The 20,646-nt window shown below is 36.4% G+C and overlaps 1 protein-coding gene across 10 annotated transcripts in view; it reads right to left on the bottom strand.

Moving 5' to 3' along the window:
- Window positions 1–20,646, bottom strand: part of ATF7IP (activating transcription factor 7 interacting protein) — a 114,067-nt gene that overhangs the window by 14,466 nt on the left and 78,955 nt on the right. For 6 of the 10 annotated variants that reach the window (XM_064511409.1, XM_064511413.1, XM_064511417.1 and 3 more), the window contains exon 11: window positions 12,554–20,369. In XM_064511409.1, coding sequence (XP_064367479.1) covers window positions 18,924–20,369 — 1,446 coding nt within the window. In that variant the 3' untranslated portion in view covers window positions 12,554–18,923. Of the gene's footprint in view, window positions 1–5,380; window positions 5,460–12,553; window positions 20,370–20,646 lie in introns of those variants that run through there. The other 4 variants (XM_064511431.1, XM_026101034.2, XM_026101043.2 and 1 more) reach the window with 2 other exon arrangements.

The following is a 20,646-nucleotide window of genomic DNA, read 5'->3' as shown; positions in this document are numbered from 1 at the left end:
AAACTCTTCAACACCAATAACGAATAGTCTGACATACAGCAGTTTGTGAAGGGAACTGTTATGATAAATTAAATACAATTCAAGGTCTCAAAAATAAAATGCAATTTAAATTGCAGACTACATTGTTCTTCTATAGACTGAATACCTGAGCTACTTCACAGAAACCACTGATAGAGACACATTCTTCTAATGAGCAAAATCTATGAAAGCAGCGGTGAAAGGCGGCTCATTTTGAGGACAAGAGGTGAGATGTTTCCTGCTCTTTCATGAACTCGGAGGTCTTGTGATTAATTCAAAGGTCTTTCATTTTACATGGGTATGAGAAATTTCCCAGTGTTCAGCAAATCATTTGAATCTGAAGAGATTTCTACAAAGATGCACCTGTTCACTTCAAATATTTACATATGTATGCACATTTCAGCTGCCATTGAACAAGTTGAGTGGTGTGACTTGCATTCTTAGCCACGACCTACAAAAACCTGCTCGTGATCTAAACTAGTAAGAATCCAGAATCACTATAAAAAAGTATTACAAGTTAAAAGGACAATCTGGGAAAGCCTTCTTTATTTGATTTTATTTTTAATCTCAAACAGAAGCAGGTTCATTTGACCCTGACAAATCGAGAATCCAGTTAAGATTGCAGTTGCTTAAAACAAGGTCTGGAATATATGAGCCACAAGAAACAATGAAAGACAACTAACTTGGACTAAATAAATGGAAACAAATACCAAGAGATTATTTAGCTACGTAAATAAAAAGTCAGCAAGGAAAACAGGAACAGTAGATATACAGTAAGTACAGGATTGAAAGTAATACAGGAACAATTATGATACTGATTGAACACAGTATCATTTTCACTAGAAAGTCAAATGGGAGGAGGCAGGACAACCTGACTTACGAAAATGAGCATAAAATGGAAATTGTCACTACTGCAGGAATAAGCAAAACTTGAAATCTAATACATACAAACGGGGCAAGAAGAGAGGCTAATTTCCATCTCAGAAAATGTGCCTACGACATTGAAGTCATAGCAGTGAGGATTTTTAATCACTGTACTAAACAGAAGAAATAACAGAATTACAGAATAGCAAACATAGTACATCTACTCATAAATATGAAAAAAATGACCTGGAAAACTACAGATTTATCAGATACAACAGTAAATAAAATCAATTCTCGATAGTTTAGGTATTAAATCATTTGCTCCTTCAAAAAGATAGATGTAAAATAAAATTAAGTGGAACATGGTATTATTTAGACCTGTGTATTTTTCTTAGATTACAAGTCCATTTTAGACTAGGGATAGGTAACAGACAAATCTCTTGGTTGTTCTGGTGTTTTTATGAAAGCATGTGATGCAGTGTACCACATGAAAACCTAATAAAGTGGACGGCATGGGGACTGTACAAGTATTCCAAGATACCTGAAGGATAAACAAGTATCTAGATTACTCTGATAAAAGGATGACAACAATTTGTGTTGAACAGAAATTAACATCATTGTTTCTCAAGTGTTACACAATGTTTTCACTAATCATTTTTGCTCAGGTAAAAAGATGTGCACTAAATTAACTGGCCAGTGTACTAAACTGGAAGATGATACCACTACAGTGGAGGGCCAAAATACCACACAGGAACAAAACTAAGACTTCAGAACTAGAAAATGGTCAGTGACAGTAGAAAGTGCAATTTCAGGCATTCAGGGATTAATAAGTACTTCTAGTATCAGCTTGGAAAATGACAGGTAGGACAGTGAAGATGATGAGAAAAACCTGCATATGTTGTTGATTATGGAACGTCTGGGAGTTGCTTCTCTGATGACGTGAAGAAGAGAGGAAATACAATCCTAGACTGTACTGGGTATTTCCACACTGCAATGCTGCTGCTGTTGCCTTTCTGTATATAAAGCACTATTTGAATACAAACTGTTATACGTAGAACAGGGTCAGAAATTAAGGGGATGTTTCTGTTTTAAGAGGAATGGGGTTTCAAAACATCAAAGCAATAGCTCTTGCAGGACAGCTGTTCTGTTTTGTGGGAGGACCATGTCCAAAACACTGTGGCTCTAGCACATGAAGAGAAGTCCTAGGAACCGTAAATGCTAATGACCCCCCCCCCCCCCGCCCAAAAGAAACACAACTCACCCTTAAGAAGAATGCACAGGGTTATACAAACATGTTCTTTACCATGACAGAAGACTGAGCTCGATGACAGTCAGCACTTCCACGACCCAAGACAGAAACTCTGACTTGAGGCATAAAAAGTTCCCCAAACCCCACATCAAAACAGAGAAAACAAAACTCAGAAAACCCAAACCAAAACAAAAAACAAAACAACAACAGCAAAAGACAGTAGTTCTTACATAACCTAAAGTTTGTATGTCTAACTGGACACATACTTTGGTATATGATATTATAGATATTAATTTTGTTATTGATCCAACAGAAACGTCATTGCAAAAATGAAGGGCTGGAGAATAGATTGCTCATGTTTAAAATCTACCAAACGTTAACATTTACTCTCAATCCAAACCTTCAGTAATTTCAGCCAACAACCTCACACATGTAGTTGTTCTGCTACCAAAACAGCATGACTTTGTTCCTCAGTTGTACCAGTAGGGATTTAAAGGCAAGCAAATGACAGACATCTCTCTTCAGACATGAACACTTTTCTTTTAAACTTAACAGAATCAGGCCTACTTAGTATGCAGGTGACAATTCTCTAAAGAAAATAACCAGGGCCTGAATGTTCTTGGGAACTCCATAGGTGTCACTCTTCTATTTGAATTAGTATCAAACTAATATTCCAGCATACTGCAAGGAAGCACCTTAAGGCTGGAGACTTTCAGTCCTGGGGTGGGTGGGGGTTGCTTGTATATCAATAAACCTAGAACAAAATAAAACTTGTTCCACATTGGCTGAAAACAAAGTTCAGTGGAAAAAATATTCAGGCAAAGGTATGCACATGCTCATGCAGAAGTGTACTTCTCCTCCATTTAACCTGAATGTTAGTATCAGAAAACGTAAGTTATTATTTCAAAGAAACTTGTTCAAATCCCTATAGATGTGTTTTCAATGCACAACAAAACTCGAGCTTTTATTTGGGTTTTAGTCCATATGTTTCTACAGAACAACAAATCCTGACTAATCATGTAAATATTAAGCCTAATCTATAAGGCTGCAGCTATCAGTGAGAGCCTGGCTTCTGATTTGCAGTGAGGAGACACACAGACACTAGTCCAGTCTAAAAGCGCTCCACTGACCTTCCTCTTAATGAAAGGATAATTCTCTCAATACCGACGACTAAGGGGAAAGACTTAAATATCCCACAGGAGAAAATGTTAAGATACTGCCTCAGGCCCCAAGAAAAAGGATTAGAGAAACAAGCTACTGTAATGCAACTAGGGTTCTGCTGTGGCAGCTAGCACTTCTAGTTAGACAAAGACTCTTATAAACGGTGTTCATCATCTACGTTAATTTTGAAGTGAAGATGCCACTTCAACAATCAGTGGAGTGAACAGAGTAGAGGGTGGGAGGGAACCCTGAAAACACATGTCACCAAAATCAAAACACTGTTCTCCTACTTTAGCAGAAACTGTTACTACATGAGATGTCGTGTTCTAATGAGAAACACAATAACCTGAAGACACAGAAAGCCTTGTTAAAAAACAAACAAACAATCCTCCCCACCTCCAAAACATCAAAAAAATCTTGAGAAGTTGAATTAAAATAGTTGCTCTTGATTATCCACAGTAGTGGGATGCTAACAGTTCTACAAAATAACGTTACTTTCTACTGAAGAGAAGTTTAGCTGAAATACATTACAGTGCTGTGACAAGCTATTTTAAAACATACCATAAATCCATTTAGACTCGCTGGTAGCTTTCGTAGTATATTAAATAGGACTGGATAGCCTAGCCTAACTTGACAGTTCCATATTCCAAGTGTAATGATTTTTTTTTTTTTTTTAAATCTTTTTGAGAGCCAACCTTCAGAATAGATGGCAGCAATAAAAGCCTGATTCCCTATACTAAAGCATCCTGGCAGTCAACTAAACAATTCACAGAATCATCAAAATCCTGGTTGGAAAGTACCTCTGGTGGTCATGTAGCCCTGTTGCAGTGGGACTGTCACTAAGACTAGATCAGGTAAGCTGTAGTTTTGTGTAGCTGAAATTTGGCAACTTTCCAGAACAGAGATTCCACAACCCCTTTATGTAACCTGTTCCAGTGCTGCGCTACCTTCTCATAGTGGTTTCTTTTCCCCTCAGGCTCAACCTGAACCTCCCAAACTGTAATTCATGGCCATTATGCCTTGACACATCATCTGGCACTGCTGAGGAAGAGTTCTGCTCCATCATCTTTACAACCACCCTCCAAGTTGTTGTAGGCTACTACAACCCTTCGACATGCTCTTTGGTAGACTAAACAAGCCAGCCTCTGTCAACCTCTTCTCACAGGTCATGCATTCTAGGCCTCAACTATCCCAACAGCCGCCTAACTGGATATTAATTTACATTTCAATGAGAACACGCTGTCAGCTCATATTTGACTCAGTGTCCACCGTATGTCCTCTGTTAACAAAGTGCCAGAGTAGCAGCTACCCAATTACATCATGCTTCCCCAATACTTGTGTACCATATTAACTCCCTTTAGTGGTAGCTTATGTTTCTGCTTCATTGAAGTAAATGCTCATATAACATCATACGATTTTCTACATTTTGGTAGTAAAAATATAGAGCAGGTCAAGACATCAATAACATATGTGTAGAGCTTGAACACACTAGATAGATTACTCTGGGCCACCTCTGCAGCTATATCTATCAAGCTTCTTGGTGGCTGTATTTTAGAATACAAATACAGGAACATCCATTTAGAGATATGCAGAATTAAGATTTTAACTGTAATAGAAAAATAGCAATCTGCATACATGTTTTTTCAGTTAAACAGAAGATTAAAACTTCAAACATTATCATGCCTAAATATTAACTGTAGTATTAAAAAGTTTCTAAGTCATTAGTAAACAGAAGGATGAATTCCATCTGAAAGAAGTTTTAAAAATATAATGCAAGAATTCAAAACTTTTTAGACTATACCATGAGCCCGACAGTTTTAAACAGACAGCAACAATGCTTAAAATATGGGAAATGTAAAAACTTAAAGCTGTGTTTCACAGTAAGTACAATCCATTTTATTTAATGCATATCAGAATTCTTTAATATCGGATACCTTTAAATAATAGTCTTTAACTGAAACACCATGGGATGAAATATACCAGGCAGAAACAAAAGTTTATTCCTTTGTATCATTCAAGAGAATGATAAAAAAAAGAAATACTTGCAGCTCAATTACCCCTATGGCTAGCAGAATCTTCTTCTCTTACCTTGAGAAGAGCCATCATCTTCATCATCCAGTGTAAGATCAATGACACCTCCTGAATCGCTTCCTGTGACCTTCCCATTCTGAAAGACAAAACTCCTTCATTTTGCAAAAGCAAATCCAGGGAATACATGAGGAAAAGGGTATGAATTGAACACTGAGTAGGAGAGGTCTCAGAACTGAAACACTTATTAGAAAAGAACTGATGACATGAGCAGAAGGAGGAAATTTCAGATGAATTTCCCAGGACTTGAAAAACAGGCAATAACCAAATGACTGCAGTGCAGTATCAAGTACTAAAATACCTTTTAACTTTGTAAGGAGTAAAAAAGCAATGACCAGCTGTTAAAAACTGTTATTTTACAGGTAAATAAATGTCAATTTGGTATTTTATAGTATCTTTCAAACATGACTCAATATTTTAAACCAATTGTAATCTCTGCTTTCCTCTATAGTAGTATAACCTTTTGAGAACACAGCCACCAGGACAATGCATTACTTATCTTGAAATAGGTCAGCCAATATGCCTATAATAAAACCATCTTCACAACAACAAAAAAGAGAAAGCTATTTAGGAACCTGTATGTTTACAAAACATGCCATCAAAAAACATTTAGAAAACTCCAATTGTATCCAGCTTTTAAAGTAATTTCATTACTGTATTTTTATCAAAAAGTTATAATGTTCAATTTTTCTATACATGAAGCCATTTGAAATCATTTCTTTAAAAGGAAAAAAAGCATCTTCTAAGCCTTTGTGAAGGCTAATTGTTATGAAAACTTAGAGGACCATCAGACAAGACTTATCGTCCGGATCAATGGCTGCTCCTTGGCTGTTCAGACTGGAGGGACCAGTAACTTTCCTTTAGGTAACAGGAAAAAACTGGGGGAAGTCCCATATACTTTCTATACATCTTCTACAAAAGATCTTCAATGGTGCGAATTTCTGGTTCCTTAAGCTTGCTGAAAATTGAGGGACTTGTGGTTTTGTTGAAGAGATGATTACTTATTGTTGAACTGAACTGCCGCTGATTTATGAACTACAGAAACTACGAAGTTCCTTGGGACAGACAAAGGGTCAGGAAAGGGACATAATTCTCAAAATCACTGAACCATTACCATGGAAAAAGGTATAAAAATTAACAGCCACACATGGCCAGTAAAAACTGGAACATTATAAATCTTAGGAAGTGCTGTCAGATGGGGACAGATGCAAAAAGCTCAAACAGCAGGACTGTTTCCCCTATGAACTCTCAGTTGGGTAAAAGTAAGCCTTTAAAGAGATCCTGAAGACAATTCTCACACAAACAAGTTTTTGGGAAGACAGAAAAGAAGAACCGTATGATTATTAAGCACAAATGAAAGCTATCTCCAAAGGATAAGTCACTGAATTTGGAATGCCTGACATTAATGACCTCTTCATTATGAATTTAGATTACAACACAATTTGCCTTAAGATCTGTTGCTGCCACTGGTGAAATTTTGCTAATAACCTACATGACACAAAATTTGAGGCAGGAATATCTAACTACTTATGTTTAAAAGCAAGAAAAGAGATCTCTTTAGGGCTTTATCTTTGTTACCCATACACAGATGTCTCAGATTTATTAATCATGGAATTCTTCTGCTGAGTGATTTCTATTTCAAAGACTTTCCAGCTTCAGTTTTCTGAGTATGATGAGCTAATCTACTCCACTTGAAGCTTACAGTAAAAGGAACATCCAAATAATCAATAATTATTTGATTAGCACAAAGTCAAGAGGAATTTCATTCCAACTTGATAACCTTCACAGTCAACAATGTGTATTTTGAACTATAACTCTCTTTGCCAGGAGAAAGACGACTGAAAAATGGAGGGAGAGATTTATGAACAATTGGTGGAAGAAAAAATGTAACACTAAGGTATTCGTTTCCCCCACTATGAGATTCACCACTCTGAAAGCAACTTCCTTTCAATTCTTCCTCCACAAGGAAATCTAAATCCCTAGAAAAATATTTCGTATGAGAACCAGCTGTTTTGGAGCCTTACCTAACCATGCCAGTTGAGAAAAGTTCTATGAATTTCCAACTCAGTAAGTAATACTGCATGCAATTTTGATTTTGTGGTGTCTGGAAGGTCACAACCTTAACCAGTTAAACAGGGAAGGAATAATCCAATCAGCCAATGATGTCTCAAGTCTGTACTTTTCAGGGAGAAAGACCTTCTTTGAACTAGCCTTGCTTTTCAAGGTTTTCTACTGAACAACTCTAGTAGTAATCCTCCTCAGTAGGAAACATCCAGAAGCAGTTAGGTTCTTTCCACAACTTACACAAGAAATAACAGATCTGCAGATCAGTTTGGAGTGGTGCTCTGTGGTATGTTCTGCAGTCCTCATTCCAGGGCATGCAGTCCAGCTACTCCGAGAGGAAGGTGTATTTCATACAGTGTACCCTGAAGTCCTGACTCCCCAGCTCCTCCTTTGGGATTTCCCTACTTCCCTTAACCATGCCTCCCTGTCGAAGGAAACCTTGGGGTACAGCAAAATTTTAAGGAAACCTGAAACACTGAAAATGCCACACGTTATGTCTCCCACCTAAAATAAGCAGGGGACCATGGTGCAGTCAGGGACCAGACCTGAAGTGCAATTTTCCTCACAGAATAGAGTGCTAATTACGTCTGCCATAAAGGCCAGGATTTTGACTTGTCAGAGCATCAAACTATGGAAAGTTGAGGGTTCATTCATATCTTCTGTAGCAATGGCACACAATTTTCAGGTTCTTGTAGAAATCTCAAATCCAGGAAAAAGAATATGAGATTTGGGAAGAACCAGGAATCAAAGATTAGAGGACTACATCACACTACCTTCTCATGGGGAAGTTAAACCTCCATGATCTGACAGAGAAGCTTTACCTCTCTAATCCCAAACATTTCCTGAACAGTTAAGATCTACAACTGGAACCATTTGGAATCATCCCTGCCATAAGCAAGTAATAGTTTTCAGAGCAGCCTGTGCCCAACTATTCATGAAAATAAAAACTCTGCTTCAACGTCGAGTATCGTGACCATAAAGATTTTATTTTCTGGAATTCTCTCAGGGAAATGTTTGTTGCTACAACGACCTGCGAGAACTCCAGTTTACAAAAGAACTATGGTTGTGGAAAGGCTACAGAGAAACAAGTTCTAACATGTCTGTAAACAGAAGGGAATGGGACTTGGAAGAGGGGACAATCATGACATAGATCATAAGAGGAGATTCAGACATGCTGCTCTGAGTGGAATTAGAGACCGGCTTAAGAGGTTTTGCAGGCCTGATGAAGGGAAAGGGAATAGAAAGCATGACATCAAACTTCCAGTCATGTACAAACTGCCTTCACAGTAATGTCAGAAGTCGAAATAAGAGAATAAATCTTGGCGCTCCTAATACTAGATTTCAGCAACTGGACAGAAACTGATAGCACAGAAAAGCAAAGTTAAAGTATCTTGCTCTACTATCAGTTTTTGGATTGCTCCAAAGGAGATCAAGAACTAAAACCTGCTTCAGTTGATCCCAGCAGAAGAGCAAGACAATGCAATCCCAACACCCTTTCAATCAGCACAGCCACAATGGTGAAATACTTCAAACTATTTCATGAGAATCCAAAGCATATGCTTGATGTTTCATTCCACAAATTGCCTAGCAAGTCTGAACAGCAAAAAGATTCAGTGGCCTAAAACGTCAAATAAGCTGGAACAGAAACAAAATGACCAAAGTAATATGAAGCAATTGCTACCTAATTGAGGAACATAGTGTTTATTTAAAAATAAACTGTCCATCATCTGTCAGAATCAGAGCATCAGTCTCTAAACAGACCAGAAGTTGCACTGACTCAACAGAAATCTGATGGTTTACAACAACATTTGGGTAGCTTGTAGTAAACTGATAGAAAAAAAGTTTAAATTGAGATTTAAAATAAACGTGAACTGTAAAACTCACGCCCCTTGCCATCCTTCTTAACAGCTTACGTATGTTAACACACATGCCTTTAAACTCCAAGTAAGTGGGGAAAAAAAACAAAATACTATCATTCACACTGCTGTTTTGTATACATTTTATCCTTAGATGATGAGGTAACTCTGTGTATCAGGAAATAGCGACATCAAACTGAACCATCTAGTTTCTGTCACAAAGGCACTTATATGATTTTCGTAATTTAAAACAAAAGTAGAAAGTAACTGTTAACCCGCATTTGGGTCAACTTAAAATCTGATTTTAAGTCATGCAGATTAAGAAAATCTGCATCAAAAACTTTTTTCTGTTTAGGTGTAATGGCTTTTTTATGCTTACTTCTGTAGCAATCTTTCTGTAGTGAATAAAAGAACTCATTTAAAGAAATAAAATGTGAATATATCTTCATTTAAAGCATACTCCTCCAACAATATAATGTTATTGAAAAAAACCCTAAGAAATCCTATTTTGAAACGTTGCATGCTTTTAAAGATAGATGTGAAAAAGATTACAGCAAGATGGCAAAAAAATACAATAAATCATTTTTTTCCTGACTTCTTAAAATAGTTGGTGAACTTTCATTTGCAATTAAGTGTTCCACTTCAGAATGATCCATCCTGTAACATTAACTTTCACATCAAAGTCTAATGTGGATCGAAGTCCAAGAAGATTCATGTAAACTGGAGTTTAATGGGAAAAGGATCTATAAGCAGAACACAAGGTGAGATGGGGAAAGAGGACAGTAAGGTCTGATTAAGAACAGAAACATAAAGGGGAAGAACAGAGGCAAAAGGAAGAAGGAGCATGATGCTCTTTCACATAAAACTTATAAAAGAAGCAACTGAGAGACTCTGGAACAGGGGCAAAAATAAGAGAGTAATCCTCATCCCTTTCAAATATTTGAGTGAAAGCTAGCAACTCCTGTAGAAGGGTTAAATCACAACCACCTCTAAACACCACCTAATCACTACTGCTTTATGGTGCATAAGGAAAATCAAGTCACGGAATCAAGGCAAGTATAAAATGAATGCAACAATTCCATTTGTGTATTTCTATTTTTCTTAAGTTTGTATTAGAAATTGGCACTTTAAGCATTCTACTTGCAAAACTTTTGCTGAAAAGTGATCTATAGTACTCATTTTTCTGAGTAACATTTCCAGAAAATTTTCCACCATGCCAAATACTAGAAACAGATTTATTTTGATTTATTACAGAAAACATCTATCCATATTACAGTAATTATACCTCAATTTAGAGTTAACAACAAAGGATTGGTAAAAGAGACCTATATTCAAAGTCTCATGCATTTGCCAGTGTGCATACTAAAATATGTTATCTATTTTCTTTCAATTCCAACCACAGAAGTCTTTCTACTAAGAATTAAAGAAAAAATACTGAAAAACAGGTGTACTGGCAAACAAGACCTTATGCTCCCTTATGGAGAGAAGCACTACAAAAAAAAGCAGAAACAGTCCAATTTTCCTTGAGAAAGAATAAAACTATCCAGTGACGTTCTAGAATCAATGTCATATGAATGTTATAGAATTTAAGGAAAACATGTCATAGAAAAAGAGCTCTTATAGGATGTAAAATTCCTGGAACATGTTAAAAACACCTACGTACAGGGAACAGGGTCACCTGAATCTGAAACCAATATAAGATTTGCCAGTTTGGGAGCAGCTCTGAAGTCACAATTAAGATCTGCAGTAAAATCAATGTAAACACTCTATAATTAAGATCCAGTGTATATGTATGTGTGTGCATGTGCATTTTAAAGAGTGTCACTATGTCCTCTATGTCACTGACTTTAACATCAGGAAATACGCGTTACTTAACAGTAAAGTAGTATGTGAAAATCAGAACGGAATTTGCCTCACAGTATAATGAAGAGTTGTCACTAGTGTTGTAGTGATTTTGAAGCAGTTTCCTCATTTGCCTCAGGGAAATGGGGACACCGAGATAGATCAATATTTTATGTTCTACACACAGTTTTTCCACATATGAGATAGTTATATACTATTTGTAAAATCTACTGTAGAGAAAGAAAGAATACCTCAACTTTGCCATCCAGCAACTCTTTCAGATCAGTGTTGCTGCAAGTGAGGTTGATATATCAATTTGTAATAAAAAAAAAAAAAATCCAATTCCAAGAGGAAAGAAAATAAAAGGAATTAGACTGAAAGGCAGGTGTAGCAGAGATGATGCTGAGAAAAGAAGGGGGTATTTTCATAACAATTACAATTGTAAAAAAATTTAACACAGAAATAAGTGACTAGAACATCACAGTATATATAATAACAGTAAATTACTACAGAAAACTGGTAAAGAAATCTCTGAAATTCAAGTTGAACAGAAAATTTTATGTAATACATCTCTTTATATAACACACACCTACATGCACATATAGTTTATCACATTAAAAAAAAGGTAAATGATATTTGGAAGAAAGTTATCAATATGCCATTATCTATTCATATATAATATATCATTTTTAAAACGGTTTTGGTATTATATAACGCCACAGTTCAGTTCATCACATAGAAATAACAATGCTATTAATGTAATGCCACCTGCTTTTCATAAATGAACATTTATTAAGTGGAAGGGGGGAAAAACAAAAACAAAAAACCAACCCCCACCTCAGTGCAAAATCAAAATTAATTTCAGGATATTTACTATCCAAATTCTGAAGATCATTTGTGACGCACTGACATGCTGCAAACACTATTATTATAACCGTTTCTAAAATAAAAACAAAAAAATCAGAGTATTTGAAAGCAGACAAATCCATGAAGCATCACACCACCACAATCATGCACGACGCACCAAGGCGTTATATAATAGCAAAAATCAATCTCAAATTATGGGGAGTGATGTTAAAAACATGTTCTGGGAATGGTGGGTGTGGGTGCATGTTTGGATAATTATATGCCCTGTATTATGTTTTTAGTCATCCATATACAAAACTACAGATTTCAAGCACAGTGTAAGTAACTTTGGAAATTAAAATTTTTTAGTAATTTCCAGTACACTTCAGTCACAGACTGCTTCAGTGTCAGGCTTATCACACCTTAACAGTTACTAATTCTAATGCAGTAACTCCCACAAAATTGAAATAATTATTCCGGCCTTGCAAAGCTGTCATGGAGATTTATTTGACCAGGTACCAAACGTATCTGTCATCTCTTACCAAGATAAAAATGAAAATGATCATAATGCAATAAAGCTAGCAGTTTACTGAGTTCATACTTCATACAAACAGAATTTCACAGGGCAGCAATACTTGTTTTGATAGGGTGTGGTTGCATACTCATGTAATACTCAAATACTCTCAACAAACATTTTATGTATTACATTTATGGCAAAATTGCTGGGTCCCCCTACAACTTATTCTGCACTGTGCAACACTTTCTACAGAACAAGAACAATGTAAGCAAGAAAAAAATAAAACAAGTAACCAGTCTTATTAAACATCATGTATTATATACCCTTTCAGTTCTTTGTTGCAAAGAGTAGACATTGGCTGTGCTACCCCTGTTAATTAAAAACTTAATTCAAGGAGTCTATTTCAAAGATTGCTAGTGCCTAAACGAGCACTTTGGACAACCAATTGTAATTCCAATCCAAAACCATACAGGAAAACACACTTGACGCAATGCCTCAATCAAGTATTTCTCTATAGCTGTGATTTTGCTTTTTCTTAATCATGCAGTTAAAAGGGTATATAATGAACACATACACACATGCATGCACACATGTGTCTCTTTACTGGCTCTTACTCTTATAAGGTGAAACATCTACCTTGTTTCCCCAAAGCCCACTGACAGTCCTCCAACCATATCACGTCAGGGGCCATCTTGGATGATGAGAGACTGTATCATTAATTGGTAAATGTATTATTTATAGCACATTTCAGATTAGTCTAACGCAGCTTTTTATAGCTATTATCTGTGTTTGGTGTAATGACACCAATAGTTACATTGTTTTAATACTCAATTTTTTTCACCCAAACAGACAAATTAGTGCCTGTAAAACATGAGTTTATTCACTTATTACTGAAAGCTGCTCTCAGTAACTGCAGATCGCTTAGGTAACACATAAATGGTCTCAAGGAAAGAAATCATTTTAAAAACAAATAAAAAAATCTGAAAAATACCCAACAGTACAATATGTAGCTGAACTGGGTGGCAGTCCTAAGTAACAGAATTAAAGTTAATTCATTCTCTTATGATTTTTAAGCCATCTTCCTGCCAAAAACTTTGATTTAGAATTAGTCTCAGGTAGAGGTTCCACCTTACTGATTAGAGCTAGTTACATTTTAGCAGCATGAACATAATCCCGAAGTCAGAGACAAAAACCAAGTATCCCATTTAGATATATAATTATGTATGTTTATTTTCAATGACAAAACCATGAAATGCAAGGAAATATTTTCATCAATAATACTTGAACGACATAGAATTAATAGCTGCTTATAAGCCTTAAGCTGACATTTTGCTCACATTGTTTCCCAACAGATGCTACATTCACAAAGTTTGTTACACATTGCAAGTAAAGGTATAAAAGTTGTAAATATATTTTATTAACATTTTAGGAAAGGAGTTTAGAATAGTCACCAAATGGCTTAAATTAAACTGTAGTCAATAATCAGAACATGGCATGACAGAAACAACAGGAAGCAGGTATGGCACTGGTGGTTTTTTACTAGTGTTAGCTGAAAAGGTAAAATGCACAGATAAAATTTAGATTGAAAAAAGATTTGCTCCATAAAGAGGGTAAGGTGCATCTGAAGTGGAGAACAGGGAAGGAGAGGGGACTATTCACCTGACCTGGTGGTTTAATAAATATATCATACTTATTCTTGAACTGATTGATTTTTAAACCAGCCATTTTTAATACGTCCAACCCCATTAAGTTTGTTCACTGTTATTTTATGTCATAGTGTAATAAAAAAGTTTCATAAATTCTCTCAATATGCCATAGCTCTGTCTTTATATATTATATCTAGTATATATAAATCCTTTATCTATAACTGGGGTTCATAATAAAATACCTAAAAATCATTATAAAGATTTGTAATATAATTAAAAATGTCTTTACCTTATAACAGTTATATGTACTGTAATATATTAAAAGTGCTTGCCATGTCTTCAGAAATGCAGTTCTAGGACCTGAGGCACTGGGATGGCCGCTGGCAAAATGACATTGACTGAATAGCAACCCTTTAAAATTTCAGTGTAAATGTGAGAAAGTTTAACTTAAGCAACGAATTACACACAGTAAGATGACCCCCTTCCCACATCCCCTTGCTCATTCCTTGCTTTTGGAGCAAGAAGCAGAGGAAGGCTGAAAAAGGGAGAAGTGGCTCTACAGCAGAGTGACAGCCCAAGGTGCTTAGTGGTAACTCTGATTATACTAACTTAAATGGTAGGCACCTACTGAGAAGCTACCTAATTCAGGGTAACTGAAGAACCAGACTAAAACAAAATCAGGCTATGGAAGTTTCTTCCAACACCTTCAAAAATTTGATGTTCTACACAACTGAGATCCTTAAGGGGCACAGAAAAAGTGCATATAGTGAAGAAGACTCATCTTCTAGATAAACCACTGTCTTACATTGGGGATGAATTATGTAGCAATGAAAGAAGAGGAAGTTTAACACACTGTAAGCTCCTGTGCTAACTTCATAAAAATGAGCAGTTATGAGGATGCTTCTTGAAGTAACAGCACAGACTTCCAAATTTATCAGACAAAACCACAAAACACAACAGTTTTAGATTCATGGCACCAGGACATATATTCCATTATGAGAAAGAGATGTAAAATTATATTGTGGATGTATTATAAAAGGTTATAGTCATTACCCACTGTTTTCAGAACTCCTTTTCAGAGTCAACTCTAATATGGGAAATGGGATTTAACCAGTAAAATGGTGACCACTGCTTAAAAACCGAGTTTAGTTGACTTGGCTAAGGCTAACTGCTGCTTATTTACAACTGAAATGAAACCTTCGCACTTCTTAGAAAAAAAATAATTAAAAAATTCAAGAGTAATAGATAACAATTTCTTTCAAAGTATATTTGTTATATTCAGGTTTTTTTAATTGAATTTTAAATGCTGATTAACAACGGTATATTGACAAGATTAGAGCCAAAGTACATTCTAAATCATAACAAACAAATTGTACATAAACTGTTGGTTCATCGGTGTGCTTTACCTGTAAAGCAAAGGTAATGGGAAGAAACGAAAAAACAAACAAACAAAACCCCCAGTCATTATGCTGTTTGAGGTCCTATGCTGATACTGCCACTGAGGAGTCCAATTCATGTCAATTTTGATAGATTTCATGATATTCACACTATGTAACCTGTACTGCAATGCACAGGATTGATTCTAAGGTATATCTTACAGTTAAAAAGAAACAAACAAAAAAACCCCAAACAACATAAATCCACCAAACATCAAAAGAACAGCACCACCCTGATGTTACTGTAGATGTAACCACAGTTGACTTTACAAAAGCAGCAAAACAGTCATTCTGTCTGCCTACCCCAGCTTTCTAGAAAGGAAATATGTGTAGAGGGGATCCATTTAACACTTTGGGCTCAGGAGGGGGGCACTAGGGGAAGGATTTTCAGTTCTGAAAAGTTCTAGAAGTATATTCTATTACTTAGAATCAATTCTATTAAGCTTTCCACCAACACGTAATAATGACCCTAGCTCCTTCAAAGCAATGCTACTTCAAAGCAGGAATATTCTTTTTTCTGCTTTTCAAAAAGTCCCCTTCCCATACAAAAATAAAAACCTTGATACATTGCAGTTAACAGCTTCCAAGCATCAGGTTCAAACTGAACGTAGTAAGAGGGCTTTGCACAGTTAATGGGGAAAAATTATATAATTTAGTGAATTAGAAACCAAAAGTATCTCATTATGAGCTAACGAAACGGAAGTCAAATTAGAAGCCAAATGGTAATCGAAAAGAATCAAAGACATGTCCAGACTTGCCACAGGAGGTTTTTTTGTTTGTTTGTTTTTTGTTTTTTTTCTTTTCCCCTCTTCCTCCTTCCCAACTCTTAAAATCACCTAGATTTGTGTTAAGGAATGAAACTACCACCAGTATGCCTTTACAGTAATTTACACAAATGCAGTTAAGACCAGAGCAGGCCATATGGTCAGTGTGACCACATTATGCAGCAAGAGAGGACAGAAAGGAGTAATTTATTTCCTAGCAAGGTACTTTTCTTGTTCTGCAGGGTAAGTGTTCAACTCCAGAATGCCTGAAACAAGGAACTACCTGAGACAAAAAGAGGGGGGTTTTTTTTGTTCTGTTTTGTTTTTTAGGAAAATAATACACACCCATCTTGCTGAAAGTTTGGAGCAAGATGTCTTCAAACAGGAAATTAGATCTACCAGTCCCTAGAATAAGTTATAGCAATTTCCCTATATTTTGAGAACTTAGGTTGCCCTTCATTTTTTTCAATTTTTTTCTTCTTTCTAGCCATTAAAAAGATTCCTTTCTTTATCATTTGTTTGATTTACTTCATCTTTGATAAAATGATAATCTTGGTTCCACACTTTCCTTCCGCTAGCCATATTACAAATTAATGCTGTAACTAAGCAAATGTAGGATTATGCTGCAGAAGTAATTTTTATATTAACAATTGTCTGATCAACTACCTTGATCATTCTAAAAACAGCAAACAAAAGTAACTGTAAATGCAATGTGTTAAGATGAATACAGAACTTTCAAAACCTTTTAATCTTTAAGATGATCCATCAGAAAATGGAACATTCTATGCTAACCTTACACAATGGAAAACAGACGGTTTGTAATGCAATTAAAAATACAGTACCCAAGGCCATAAAGGTAATTATCAGCCATGATAAAAAAAATCCGAAATTCAGGCATCAAGTCCTGTGTTTAGACTACAATAAAATTCATTCAATATCTGAAAGCCTTTCTGAGCAAGGCAGTCCTCCACAGAATTAAGAGTTTATAATGGTAAATTTATTAATTCAGCTGGGATTTTTTTCTATTTTGTACATTGCTGAGCAACATAAATACTTCCCTAAATGAACCAGATCTCTACAGTTAAGTCCTTAGTGTGACAGTGAGTGTGTGCTCGCATGCGTGTGCATAACATATCTACTACAAAAAATTTCTACATACACACACTTCAAAAGTACAAAGTTCTTCTTATTTTACTTAGTTAAAATAATGGAAAGCTGTTTTAAATGCTATGCTATTTCTTCTTCTGAAGTGGACCTGACATATTTTGTGATCTGATGACCAGTTTTTCATTTTTGCCTACATTAAGATTTTCTGATTTGTCAGAAGCTCTGACGAAAATTCACAGCATAGAATAGCAGAGACAAACTATGAGTTGAGTTGGATTCTCAAGTATGGCTCATTAAAAATGAACTATAACTAGTCCTCCCAATTTCTAATTTCTCTTCATCAGAAAAGAGCCTTTTTAAAGACAACTTCATTTCTCTGACAAAATTCACATTCACTGTTCTGAGACAAGATTTCTAACCCACAAAAATCTCCTATGAAAAGCGTAATGATAGGATCACTTTACTACACTGAGTAACAGATGAACTAATCTAAAGAAATTAAAACTAACAGCCATTTTTGAGTAGTTTGGTGGGGAAGAACAGGACATGCTTCTTGTGAAAGAATTCTGATAGACTATTGTGCTATACTGATACAATGTGAAATGCAATGAAACAAAGGTGTAGGTGAGAGGATATACATAAAAACCTCTCTCAAGCACATACAGAGACAGTACTTCAACTCTAATTATTTGACATTTAAGCAACAAACTTGTTCTCAACCCTTTTGAGAACAGTTTTCCCCATTTCGGGTGTAATGGAAGAGATACCAACCTCTGTATCATTTATATCATATAGCGCCTCTGGAGACCAGAATGACTGAAGTTTTAGCCAGACATATGAAGAGGAAAAGGAAAGACTTAAAATATAAATCTGTAACCCACAGAGGAAAGCCAGTTTAGAAGAAACTAAAACAAGCACAATCCTCTGCTAGGTCTGATAACAATTTGAACAGAGAGGGTGATACTGGTCAAACGATTCTAGGTGTTTTCATGCATACATATATATTTGTAGTGTATTTACGTCTACTTCACTCAGCTTGTACTTTCTCTGTTATCTTCAGTAATCAAGTATTTGATTTGTAAAATGCTACATTAGTGCCAGCAGGCACAAAATGGTATAATAAATACACTCTTCACAAAATATAAAAACCATGCACTTAGTGAAGAAAGCATAGCTCTTCAGCTAAGTGGAAATCAATATCCCCTTTCATTTTTTAAAATAGCTCTGTTTAGCCACTGAAGAGTGCCAGCTGCCAGAGAATGTCATACAGCTGCCACAGAAAGTCATGCAAACTCCAAGCCCTGCTCTGTTTACATTTCTGTTCCACAGTTCACTTCAGGAGTGCAAACAGGATATTTCTTGCTGAACTATGCAGTAAGAAATTTCCTTAACGGACCAAGTGAAAAAGATTTGATAAATTTTCTACTTTAGTAACTCATCTGAAATCAGTTCCATTACAGAAGCATCAAGTCATTGGTTCTTGTTTTACCACACGATTTATAAAAACAGGTTCATTACAACAGCCTTGAAGGGGACTGGCGGTTAGATTCACACTGGCTACGTTCTTGGGGAGAAACACCTTGGAAGAAGCGTAGTTCAACAGGATGTGACTTTTAGAATTCAGACCTGTATTTCCGCCAGGAACTAAAGTAACAGAATTATCGCCAGATGGCACAACAGATTTATTAGGAAATAAAATTTTGTTTTGTTCTATAACGACGTGATTTATAGAAGAAGCAGAGGCACCAGATAATGAATCTGTTATCACTTCATTTGGAATCTTGCTATAAAGATAACTGGGCGTGTTATTCTCCATTATATCTGACCAAGCCCTGTAGCGAACTTCTGCAGCTCCCCAGTAGTGTCTAATAGCAGACTCAGAGCGATGGCCTGTCACTGCCATTATTTCTCTAGGCCCCAGTCCTGCTTCACACAGTAGCTGGATGGTGGTAGTTCGGAGAGAATGATTAGTATATCGCTGAGAGAGCCTGGCTGCCACACTTATCCTGGGCATCATTGTACCCAAGTAGTTCACACCCATTGGTTCTCTTTTGTACCAGACAGGCTGTTCTTGCATTTGCTCTGATGTTAGCTTTAAAGGATGCAGGTAAAAGGCAGGGGGCTCCGGAGGTAACTTAGACAAATAAAGCTCCAAGGAGAACACAGGACAGTTTGGATCCCCTGGCATATCATACATTTTACCCATTTTATGAGGATCTTCACCATTTTTTCCTCTGCCAGGATACCTAAACATAGCATATCGACGCCCGTTCTTGTCCTTCTCAACAACAAAAGCATCTGGAGCCAGATCTCTTAAGATTTCCCTCCCTCGTTTGGCAAAATGCAACTGCAAATCAAACCACACCTTGTTGACGAGTGCAAGGGGACTGTGCAATCCCAGCACACCAGACTGTTTAATCTTATGCAAGTCCTCAGCAGCTATAGGAGGATGGTGGTGAGTCTCATCCTTTCCCTGCATGCGCAGCATCTTCAGCACACTTACAAACACCATGTTAGCACTAGCAAACTCTTTGTCCTTCATTAAGCAAATCTGACGATTATAAGGTGGCATTTTGAGATGCCGGTTTAAGCCAGCACGCATTGACTTGTAGCTTGCCACACTGTAGGTATTTCCGTCATGGTTCCTTATTGTGTAATAAAACTCTCTCAAAATATCATTGAGTTCACTTACTGGGACCAATTCAAAGCTAGGATCCTTGCCATTTTTGGCCAGCCACTGCTTTAATAGGTTAGCTGCCCAGCCAGTCTGCTTGTGGGTGTTTTTGATGCTCTTAGCATCCTCTTCCTCTTCCTCCAAGCCAAAGAGGACATCCTCAGGGAAGTTAAAATTCGTCTGTGGAGCTTCTACTGCTTCCTTTTTTTCTGATGAGGTCTCCTCCTGTTTCAACTGCTTTTCGAAACAATTGATCAAAGTTGTACCATCAAATATGCCACAGGTATACGGCACACAGCGAACTACTTTTTGTTCTGAAAGCTGTGAAGTGTGGAGTAATACATAATATTTTGGATTTTACATAACAAAAAGCAGGTGGCATTAACTGGATTTTTCAAATGATATGGCATGTTAATTCATACCTCACTAGCCAATTAAAATGCATCAGATCCTTCTTCATTAACCATGGCATTACACATGCTTTAACTGATTTGATTGAAAGCAAGCCTAGAAA

Source organism: Dromaius novaehollandiae, chromosome 1, assembly GCF_036370855.1.
Source record: "Dromaius novaehollandiae isolate bDroNov1 chromosome 1, bDroNov1.hap1, whole genome shotgun sequence".
NCBI classification, from domain to species: Eukaryota; Metazoa; Chordata; class Aves; order Casuariiformes; family Dromaiidae; genus Dromaius; species Dromaius novaehollandiae.
This window is presented reverse-complemented; position numbering and strand designations above follow the sequence as displayed.